This window comes from Bos javanicus, chromosome 4 (assembly GCF_032452875.1).
Source record: "Bos javanicus breed banteng chromosome 4, ARS-OSU_banteng_1.0, whole genome shotgun sequence".
NCBI lineage: Eukaryota > Metazoa > Chordata > Mammalia > Artiodactyla > Bovidae > Bos > Bos javanicus.
The window spans coordinates 48,901,608-48,913,866 of record NC_083871.1 but is presented as its reverse complement, the minus strand read 5'-3'; the positions used below and the strand labels follow the sequence as shown (position 1 = coordinate 48,913,866).

General features: G+C 36.8%; 1 protein-coding gene across 3 annotated transcripts in view; it reads left to right on the top strand.

Moving 5' to 3' along the window:
• Positions 1–12,259, top strand: part of COG5 (component of oligomeric golgi complex 5) — a 285,624-nt gene that overhangs the window by 208,913 nt on the left and 64,452 nt on the right. For all 3 annotated transcript variants that reach the window (XM_061413970.1, XM_061413972.1, XM_061413971.1), the window contains 2 exons: positions 2,734–2,895; positions 4,842–4,941. In XM_061413970.1, coding sequence (XP_061269954.1) covers positions 2,734–2,895; positions 4,842–4,941 — 262 coding nt within the window. The remainder of the gene's footprint in view (positions 1–2,733; positions 2,896–4,841; positions 4,942–12,259) is intronic.

Sequence of the window (12,259 nt, the reverse complement as noted above, 5' to 3'; positions counted from 1 at the left end):
AAAGCAAGTTCTTTTGAGTAAAATCTAGCGTTTTTATTCATATACAAAACTCAGCATGTTTTGTTCCATCTGTTTGATCTTAAACCTCATTTTGTACTGTTCTCCTGTCACTTAAGTGCTCTGCTCCTCTCGCTCTTTGGCAAACTCAGCCAGGTATAAGTCCCCTCTCAGGGCCTTTATAAGTCCCCTCTCAGGGCCTTTGCACTTCTTCTCTCCTCATAAAAGTGCCTACTCTGGAAATCGATGTAACTTGTTCCCTCCTTTTTCCTCATGTCTTCCCAGGAAGCCTTGCCTTGCCTCACTCTATCTAAAGTTGGATAAAAACTGCTCTCTGGCTTCTTTGCTTCCTTCTTCTCTTAGAATTTATTAGTCTTCTTTATATTCCACAATTAAGTCATTTAAAAGTTTTATTTCTTCTTTAAGAGGGCAGGAAATTTTTTTAGCTGACTTTATTGCTACATTCCTCACTTCCAGGAAGTACTTGGCAAATTGTACACATTAAAGAGAATTTGTAGGAGGGAAGGGGGTAGGGGCAAGTGGAGGTGTGGAAAGTTGTCTTCAAGCTTGGAGACCTTAGAGGTGGAGCATTTCAAAATGATGACTCAAAAAGTAGACGTATAGTACAGGACGGGCTTCCCCGGGTGGCTCAGCAGTAAGGAATCCTCCTGCAATGCAGGAGACACAGGTTTGATTCCTGGGTCGGGATGATCCGCTGGCGAAGGGAGTGGCAGCCCACTCCAGTATTCTTGCCTGGAGAATCCTATGGACAGAGGAGCCTGGCAGGCTACAGTCCATAGAGTCGCAAAGAGTCGCGCACAACTGACGTGATTTAGCACGCATGCAAGCACAGGATAGGTTTTAGAAAAGCTGTCTGTTTTGACATAGTCACCGAGGATCCTACACCCCCCATGCCTAGTTCTTCAGTTTTTCCAAAACTAACAGGGTGGAATAGGGTAGGGAACAGGGGAAGCAGGCCACCTTGGGAGCAGGGCTAGGGTGAGGCTAGGCTTCTGCTGCCACCTGAGGCCGGACCCTGTCACATTGTTCTTCTGTCACATTCCTGTGTCAGTGGGTTGGTTTCCTACAGCAACCACAGGCCTTGGCCTTGCTCTCCCTCTCAGCCAGCCTCTCAAACATAGAGCATAGAGCTGCTTCTCCTGTGCAGCTACTCACAGATCTGCTGCTGGCAGATAGCCATCTAGGCCCTGGCAACTTTGTTTCTGGAGTAAAACTGTAGTACCTTCTGGGTGAATCCTTGGAGAAGAAGAAGAATGTCAATACTTATAATTTAGTGCTGAAATTTCTGTGGAAGAAAGAAGAGGATTCTTAAGGGCAGTAGATGATCAGAGCAGAAGTAGGGAAGATGTTTAAATACCTGGTGTGGACCTCAGGAGAGGATTGACTCAGACAGATTTAGGCACTAGTTCTTCCCTGTTCCTACGGGGCTCTTTCATCATCTATTATAAAAATTATAGTTATCACTCCACCTGCACATTTCTTCACTGGGCTGTAAAGCAAATTTCATCTCTATCTTCATAGCACTTAACAAGGGCTGGTACATAGGATTCTCGGGAACTATGTGTTGACTGAAATACCTACATTGAATGAGAAAGTGTTGAGAGATAACCATGGAATTACGATGTAGGAGCCAAGAGTGTGGTGACCTCTAGGTCTTGTCATTTGACCAACAAGAGTGGAAAAGGAGAAAGCCAGGTTTCCGATACCAAAGGAGTAGGTCAGATGTTTTCAAGATGAACATTTAGGATGAATTTAGGGGGATTTGTTTTTTTTGTTTTTTTAAGATAATGGAAAGGTAGGTAGAAGGATCATAATCAGGGGTGATGTGAGAAGACACAGTTAATTATACGGTTATAGACATTTGATAATTTTCAGAGGTAAAATATAAGTTCCAATAATTGGACAACTAAATGAAAATCAACAAAAATAACTGAAAACATTGGAGGTCTGGGGGAGAAAGAAGTGTTTAGTAGGTTAAATTTTAGTTTGTGAAGAATGTTATAAAAATAAGAACTCCAGTTGGGAGATTTTTTGTGATTTTGTGGGACTTGTACAAACACTTTTTATTTTGTCCTCAATTCTTGTTAGTATCAGTTTTGGTATCAGAAGGGTGATAAAAACCTACATTTGTATACTTCCCTCTCAGATGCTGAGCTTATGAGAGTGCATCTATGTGTGAAAAGGGTTGAACTGGTGGGAGCCAGTTCAAGTCTTTGCAGACTTGCCTCTCTTGTATGTTGTGTAGAAACATGCTAAGTGAAGACATGGCCCCATTAGAATTAATAAGATTTTACAGTGTTACTCTTATAGTTTCAAGTGACAAACTTGCTACAGTAGATACTGGGGCATATTATTTTACATTTATACCCAGGAATTATGTATAAATTAAAATGTTTAATTCTTAATAAGCATTTAATTATCAAATGTATATAAATGTATTTATAAATTTTTAAGCAAAATTTTTCTGTTGTCCATATAAAGTTACCTTCTACAGAGGAGATGTGTTTTTTATTTTTAATTGGAGGATAATTTACAATGTTGTGTTGGTTTCTGTCATACAACAATGTGAATCAGTCTCATATATATATATATATATCTCCCCTTTTCTTGAGTCTTATGGAGGATATATTCTAAAGAAAGATATTTACAACCTAATACCATAGTATTTAGTCTTGTATAATTTAAGTTCATTTTTAATAAACTTTGTTCCCACAGTCCAGAAAAGGCTTTGAAAGACTCACTACAACCCTATGAGGCTGCATATTTATCAAAATCATTATCTCGACTCTTTGATCCTATCAACTTGGTTTTTCCCCCTGGTGGTCGTAATCCTCCTTCTGCTGATGAACTTGAAGGTATCATTAAAACTATAGCGAGGTATGTGTTTTTATATAATGGCATGCCATAAAATGCCCACCACATTTGTTAGTGATGTCTGATGCAGTACATTTTAAATTTATCTCTAGTTGTTCAAGTAATTAGTCCAGCAATTAAATCAAGAGTTTTGCAGTGAATGAGTGCACATGTCCTAAGTACTTGAGATTCCAATTGATAAAACCATTTAAATACAGTCTAAAAATAGTCATTTATAATTGTTCTTTATCTTGTCAAGGATGCAGAGTAAACCAACCTAATTCTTCATACCATAGTAAATTTCTGGTATTAAGTAGGACAGTAAATATAAAAATAATTTTACAGATTGAGAAGCTAAAGCATGGAGAGTAATTTTTTTTTTTAATCTTAAATCCAGAAAGTACTTCATGGTGTACAAGTATTATAATCCTGATTAGTCTACTCGTGTTTGCTATTTTAAGCTTTCTAAAGTTGAATGTGACAGCTTTTAAAACTCTTAAAAGGGAAGATATCCTAGCAGAGGTGCCACCTGAATGCTTGCAGACAATGTAGTTATACTGTTGTCTTTAGACATTTTATGGTCACCCAGGCGACCCAGTCTGCAGTTGAGACTCTCGGTTCCTGTCATAGTATATAAGTTGTCATAACAGTAGGTCTGTACATTTATAGGTGAACATTCTGTGAGTTAAAATAGTTGTTAGGCCATATAGGACCAGAGTATAGAAGTCTAAATTCTTTTAGATTACACATCAGATAATGATTCTGAGGCATGTGAGAGTAAAACTAGAAAGCCACAGGTATAATCTGCAGAACCATATACAGTAGTGTTGAAAGAGCCCAGAATCTTGATCCTAATCTCTCCACAGTTACTTTGACTTTCTAAGGCCTGACTCTGGATTCTTAAACCCTGATGATGTCTCCATTATTTGTTTAGTATAGTAGTGATCAAACCAGTCATTAATTCAACTTGATCTCTGACCTGTTTATGGAAATATTAAAGAAGTAACTCCCTTTCCTCTGTGCAACTTAACCACACTGTGATCAGTTGTAAGGTGGGACTTGAAAAAGCATACTTATGCCACTGATCAATAGAATGTGAATATCAGGGTTAATTATGTCTCACTGTTAATTATGTCTTACAGTGAGATTATGTCTCACTATTAAATGAAAGGGCATTTTTGATGCACAAATTAAGCACTAATGTTAAAGTCTTTCGCTTTCTTCATAAAGGGAATCTGGGAAATACCAAGATTCTTTCTGCTACTTCAGAGACAGTAATTACTTTTCTTGCTTTCTACTTGTATGTGCATTTTCATGCAGTTTTTAACTGCTGGTATACTTTACGTGGTCTTTATAAATACTTTTTTTGGAGCAGTCAGCTGAAGTGTCCCAAATAATTCAGTATAAAAAATTGAAAATAAGCATGGCAAAGAAATACTTCAGGAATCTAGATTTTTAAAATTTCCAGGTAAATCCTTGTTGTGCTTTTGATATAAAAAAGCTATGCTATCAAAATAACATGAATTGGCATAATTTCTACAGAAACTTAGTATCTTGATATATCATGTAATTTATATTTTTAGCCTATGTCCTTCCAAGGTCATCATTTCCATTCAAGAGCTGTCATTTCCTTGCAGATGTCTGTGATATGCAGTGTCTCTAATTGCACTTATCAGTATGAACAAGAGTGCTACTTGAAAAATCTGTACACAATTTACTCTTCTTAATCACAGCCTGAACCCACACATGACATGCTTTTATTAATGAGAAACTCGTCATTAACCAAACCATCTCAGGGCACTTTTTCCTAGTGCTGAATTTAGGAGGGAAAATGAAACAATCCAATCAATTCTTAGAGGCACCCAGGGAAATCTATAAAAAGAATCACCTTTTTGTTTAATGGGTTTAAGTTCATATACTTGTCTTTGTTGATAAACTGTATTGCTAAAGTCTGTTTTTGTTTTCTTCAGTGAACTAAACGTAGCTGCTGTTGATTCAAACCTCACATTAGCTGTGTCAAAAAATGTGGCAAAGACCATCCAGTTGTATGGGGTAAAATCAGAGCAGCTGGTAAGTGATAATCACTTCTGTAAACCTTGATTTTGTTTCAAATAACTAATTATACAATACTTGACTATAAATATTGAATTGACTGAATAGTAATTTACTGTAAATTTTTAAAGTGACATTTTGAAACTTTCTTATGAATTTAAATCAGAAAAAAGTGTTAAATCTATTAAAAAACGGCCCTCCTATCATTGTTACACTTACAGAATGCAGGCAAATTTTGTAATATTTTTTAAGAAATCTGTGTGCCACTTTATGAGTTAAATTATGTATATTTTTAAGTATATTAATAATTATTTCAAATTCGTCAAATTTCCTCTCCTGTGGTCACTCACTCCAGGTATCATTTATGTACTGTTAACCTAGTGTGAAATTAAGTTGAACCATTAGAAAATGATTGGAGGATGTTAAGTGCTTAAACTGTAAAAGAAAAATATTGATTTACTTTCTAAAGTTTCTGGACTGTGAAAGTTTAACTCCAAAATTACTCTATTTGAGCAGATGATTGCACATATTTAAAATAATAACTACATGACTGAATCATAATCTTAATTCTCTACATTAATGTTTTAAATTACGTATTAACTAGTAGGTATGTATACTAATTGAAATCCAACGAATAAGACTGTAGTATATCTTTAACTGTCATTGATTGAAGAATTTTAGAGAATGTGCCAAAATGTGATCTCTCTACTGTCATTGTAGGGATCGCCAACCATGGGTTTTTTGTGTGGCCTCCCTTACTGCTCCAATTGAAACATGGGAAAATGAAGTATAGTTGACCCTTGAACAGCTTGGGGGTTTGAGGCACCTACACTCCCTGCAATCAAAAAATCCACGTATAATTTATAACAACATTTTCGTTGTTCCTCCTTATCATCCCTTCAGCTCAGTGGAGTCAACCAACTGTGGATTGTGTAGTATTTACTATTTCCTAAAACTTAGTATCTGCTAAGTACCATAGTATTTACTATTGAACAAAATCTGCATGTCGATAGACCATTGCAATTCAAACCTGTGTTGTTCAGGGATTAACTGTAATCCAGTTTTATCTATATCCAAGTGGTTCAGTTGGTTCTGGTATAATTTTTAGAGTTGGTTGGTAAAAGATTTAACTGAAGGAATTTGCATAAAATGATCCTTGATGGGAACAGTCATATCCTGAGGCTTCCTGCTTTCAGTTCCAGTGGGTGGCCCCATTGTGTTTGCATGTTAATATGATGCTGTCTTCTATTTAATTATTCTTGCAACCTTGACAGATTTTTTTTAAGCATTTTACAAGCATTTTTTAAAACATTGTTTATTGAGAACTGGCCCCACAGAGACCATGGAAGCTCTTCATAGGTAATTAGATCATTAATTTTTCTCTCAGTCTTTGCTATAAAAGCTTTATTATGATGATTATTACTTTAAAAAATATGGTTTATTATTATAAATGAAATTCAGTATTATATCCAATAGAATTCAATGTAATTACTAAAAGTGTCAGGAAAAAATAACCTCATGAGATGATCCCACCAGAAGATAACATAAGGAAGAGCCAATATATACATGGAAAATAGTTTACTTTTCCACATCAGGCAAGAGCAGTAGTAAATGGAACATGTGACTTCAGTTAAGTCAGTAATGACAAAAAGCTTTAACAAAATTAAAATATATCAAAAACTTTTGATTGAGTTGATGTTCTTGGCCAGATTGTCTGTGATCCTAAGTTACTCAGGCCTACCATCCTAAAGTGCTAAATTAAGGGTAAGAGAAAGTCACTGAATTAAAATTTTTTAAGTTAATTTTTTCTGTTTTTTTTAAGTAATTTTACTTTTCTACTTTCATTTTAGTTTTTAAAGAAAGCTTAAGTATTACTTAATAGTACAAAGAGCATCATTTGTTTTATTTTTTAAAAAATGCTATTGAGCATTGACAAGTAACATTTTAATGTTCATCTCTATAATTTTTTGGCTGTTAATAACATTATTTCTGCCACTCCTCTATGTGTTTATTTATTTCAATATCAGTTCAGTCATTCAGTCATGTCCGACTCTTTGCGTTGCAACCCCATGAACCGCAGCACTCAAGGCTTCCCTGTCCATCACCAACTCCCAGAGCTTATTCAAACTCATGTCCATTGAGTCAGTGAATGCCATCCAACCATCTCATCCTCTGTCATCCCCTTCTGCTCCCACCTTCAATCATTCTCAGTATCAGGGTCTTTTCAAATGAGTCAGTTCTTCACATCAGGTGGCCAAATTATTGGAGTTTCAGCTTCAGCATCAGTCCTTCCAATGAACACCCAGGACTGATTTCCTTTAGGATGGACTGATTGGATCTCCTTTCTGTCCAAAGGACTCTCAAGAGTCTTCTCCAACACCACAGTTCAAAAGCATCAATTCTTTGGTGCTCAGCTTTCTTTATAGTCCAACTCTCACATCCATACATGACTACTGGAAAAACCATAGCTTTCACTAGATGGACCTTGGTTGGCAACGTAATGTCTCTGCCTTTTAATATGCTGTCTAGGTTGGTCATAGCTTTTCTTCCAAGGAGTAAGCGTCTTTTAATTTCATGGCTGCAGTCGCCATCTGCAGTGATTTTGTAGTCCCCCCAAAATAAAGTCTCTCACTGTTTCCCCATCTATTTGCCTGAAGTGATGGGACCAGATGCCATGATCTTAGTTTTCTGAATGTTGGGTTTTAAGCCAGCTCTTTCACTGGCTCAAGAGGCTCTTTAGTTCTTCTTTGCTTTCTGCCATAAGTGTAGTGTCATCTGCATATTTGAGGTTATTAATATTTCTCCCAGCAATCTTATTTCCAGCTTGTGCTTCATCCAGCCCAGCATTTCAGTTAAGTAATTTATTTTTCTCAACCACTCATTCTATCCTTGAACTTGAGGACATCCTTTGCATTGTTTCCACCCTCAGTAAAACAAAAGAAAGTCATCTTAACCAAGTGTGTGTTCTTAAACACAAGCCATCCTTCCCACTGTCCTGTCCACACTGAGCTGCTGTGCTCACTCTACAGATAATCTGTATTGCGTGGTCTGTGTCCTCTGTGTTTCTAATTTTGACAGGTTTTATTCTTTGATCTTGCCATATTTCTCTTTATAATTATTTTGCTGAAAACGTTTAGTGGAAAATAGACAAGTATTAAATCTTTAGTGAGAGAAAAATTGAAACAGATTTTAAAGTAGAATATCTATAAGTGGAAATGTTAACTTGAAATTTAGTATAACTAAGTCTATAAAGGGAGAATTCTTTTTATAGATGAGATATTTAGGCCTCAAGTCCACAAGGTTGAAAGAGACAAAAATTAAAGCATTAATGGTTTAGTGGTGAGATAGATAAAGGAAAGCTAGAATTTTAATGACAGTGTGTTTCCAAAAAGGGTGACTTGAAAATACAAAACTTGAAATGTAAAATGAACAGCTTTCCAGGATCCTAAGTTTATTTTCCTAAAGGTTAGTTGTGAAAGTTTCTTGGCTATCAGATCATTTTAGTATGCTTAACCATAGCCTTAATTCACAACAGGAGAAGGAATCATAAAATGATTTCTCAAGTTGGCCCTTTCTGTGGACCATCTTTATGGTTATATAAACTCACTATGTGTATTTGGATATATTCCTCCATATGCCTAAAAAAGCTGTATGTTGTTTCTTTTCAACCTTGTCTTTTGAATGTTTTAGGATATAATAGAATATATCATGTATGGATTATATGCATAGTACATGTATTTGCTTATAATAATAAGAAAAATTTTTTTTATCATTACACATGTGTTATTTTTTTTCTAAGTCTTCTTTTTTACTAATCACCAGAGTTATGTGTCATAAAAACCTAAAGTTATGTAGGGACAATTTCTTACATCCTTTTTTCTGGCTCTTAAATGGTACCAGAGAATTCATTTTTTACAGTTAGAGTAGGGCCATAAAAATAACTGCCATTATTAAACATCTACAGTGTCTTGGATTGTGCCATTTATTTTACAACAACCCTTGAAAGTATCTATAGTGGCTTGAATTGTGCCATTTATTTTACAACAACCCTTGAAAGTATCTGCCACAGCAAAATGTGGAAATTGAGGCTGAGAAAGCTTTGTAGCCTGCCCACTATAGACTGCTGAAAAAACAGTGCCAGCTAGCAAGTCTTGAAACTAGCATTAGACTCACATTTGAGTCTGTTGCTGCAGCTAAGTCACTTCAGTCGTGTCTGACTCTTTGCGACCCCATAGATGGCAGCCCACCAGGCTTCCCCATCCCTGGGATTCTCCAGGCAAGAACACTGGAGTAGGTTGCCATTTCCTTCTCCAATGCATGAAAGTGAAACGTGAAAGTGAAGTCGCTAGTCGTGTCCGACTCTAGCGACCCCATGGACTGCAGCCTACCAGGCTCCTCCATCCATGGGATTTTCCAGGCAAGAGTACTGTAGTGGGTGCCATTGCCTTCTCCACACATTTGAGTCTAGACCGAGCTAAAACTCTCTTGTACCACAACACAAATATATCTTTCTTTTTTACTTAAGTATTATTTTGTGATTTACTTATTCACTTTGCAATATAACATAGAGATCTGTATCTAGTGTTTTAACATTGAGTTGGCCAAAATGTTCATTTTGGTTTTTCCCAAATGTTTGTTTGTTACATTGTGGGGAAAAACCCTGATTGGACCTTTTGGCCAAACCAATACATGCCTAGTATGCTTATGTATCATAGTTTATTTCTTCATTCTTAATGGATAGTGTCTTAGGCCTTTTGGCCTGCTATAACAAAGTGCCATAAACTGGGTGACTTATAGACAACAGCAGTTTATTTCTCACAGTTTTGGAGGCTGGCAAGTCCAAGATCAAGGCACCAGCAGATTTGATATTTGATGAGAGCCCCTTCCTGATTCATAGATGCCTATCTTTTTTCTGTAAGCTTACAGGGTGGAAAGGGCAAAGGTGGCTTTCTCAAGCCTCTTTTATAAGGTCACTAATCCCATTCATGAGTGCTCTGCCTTCAAGTCCTAGTCACTTCTCAAAGTCGTTCAGTCGTGTCCGACTCTTTGTGACTCCATGGACTGTAGCCTACCACACTCCTCCATCCATGGGATTTTCCAGGCAAGAGTACTGGAGTGGGTTGCCATTTCCTTCTCCAGAGGATCTTCCTGACCCAAGGATCGAACCCATGTCTCCTGCATTGTAGGCAGACGCTTTACCATCTGAGCCACCATGGAAGTCCTCAAAGACTCCACCTCCTGATAAATATCACCACCTTGGGCATTAGGTTTCAACATATGAATTGCCTGGGTGCTTAGTCAGTCAGCCATGACTCTTTGTGACACACCTCGGACGGACTTTAGCCCACCAAGCTCCTCTGTCCATGGAATTGTCCAGGCAAGAATACTGGAGTGGCTTGCCATTTCCTACTCTAGGGATCTTCCTGACCCAGGGATCAAACCCATGTCTCCAGTATTGACAGGCGGATTCTTTATTGCTGTACCACCTGGGAAGCCCTGTAACATATGGGTGGGGAATTACAAGCATTCAGACTATAGCAGATGTTTAGATAATGTAGTTATTTAATTTAGAAATAACAGGGATTGAGCCTTGAATTCTCATATGTGAGTTATAGGTCATGGGGTTTAGTTCCTTTCACATATATTTGATTTAGTATATGTCCTGTGAATATCAGCCTTTAAGGTGCTCTTTTGTGAAAATGAGATCAGTGTTTTAGATTATCTTCATTTAAAAATTCTTATTTGTCTTGACAGCAGGTGTGAAGTTATAGTTAATTTATTATGCTAAGTAGAATTTTATGTTCCAAATATACACATACCTGTAGATGTTTATAGTATAATATCTTATGATTGAGTTGAACAAATTGATTATTTAATGGTAATATAGTGATAATTTATATAGGTCTGAAGTGTAACCATTAGTAGAAAATGTCACTAGACCTTGCTATTACAAGTTTGAATCAATGATATGTTTAAAGGAAATTAGAATATTAGTATACAAGGAGTTTTTATGGCACCTTGATAATTTATAGACTTACAAGCTATTGTAATAACAAAATTATAGGTAAGCATTCTTTTTAAAAAGTAAATTGTTAGGGCATTTTCCAATGATAACTATTATCTGATGGTTTTCAAAAATGACATATGGAATCTTAGTGTAAATGTCAAATGTTATAAAGTGTAAAAAAGTAGATTGGCATTTAATTAAGTTGCGACCATTTGAAGCAGTAATAGGAATGACATTTAAGGGGAGGTTTCAGCTTCAGTGCAGGTCAGTAGTTGTGTATGATGAGGTCAGTAGCTGTAGATGGCAGTAGGGTTTTTTAAAAGCTTTATAAATATATGCTTTATTCTTTGTATAGTTAATAACTTGTTTGGAGACTTGACATTCTTATAATGAAAGAAAGCCTACATGATATAGAAGCATAGGAGTTTGACTCTTTTAGTTTTAAAAGGATGACATACCTGGGTACTGCTCCATATAGCCTTCATGTGGTAGTAGCCTGTTATTAACATTCAAGTAAAAGATTTTTTAAAATAGAAAATCACTTGGTTGAAAGAGTTTTCATATTATGTGCGAACAGGAAACATACCAGTAGATTCTCTTGGACCAAATACAGTTGAGCTGTGATACAAATACACTGATCCCTTTGGGCTTCCTACTCATTTGATTCTTTAGACAGCTTTCTGCTCTTTTCTACCTCTGTTCTTACGTTGGACTTATTTTCTTTAAGATAGCTTTCTGACCTGCTTCCCAGACTTGTAAGATCTTAATTTTCTGGGGCTGTGGCAGATCAGTAGTAAATGGTCAACTTGTCTAAGATTCAGTCGGCCATGGTGAAGACAGAGACAAATATCAAGTAATGGTTATTGTAATTAGGAAATATTTTCAGGAGAAAGTAAGCAACTCAGTTGTCACTTAAAGTCTGAAAGTTTTCATTATCTGTTGCCACAAAAGTGCTGTATGATAGACAGCCACAAAATCTGAGTGGCATGCAGGAAGCATTTACTGCTCATACGTCCTGGGACCAATGAGAGGAAGCTAGATGGCTTTGCCAGTTTTGGCTGGGTTTACTCCAGAGCAGGCTGGCTACTGATCAGGCTGGCTTAACCATAGATAATCCTCTGTTCTTCACATCTCTGATCCTGGAGCAGGCTTTTCTGAGCTTGATCTCACGGTGAATGAAGGCAGAGGTAAAAGAAAGAAAGGAGCCTCAGAAATCTGGCTCACCAAAGCAACCCAGCCAAGGTGCAGATTGAGACAGCACAGGATGTGGATGCAGAAAGAGATGAAGGATTGGGGCCAGTTATGCCATCTATCACAAAGTGAGAGTGG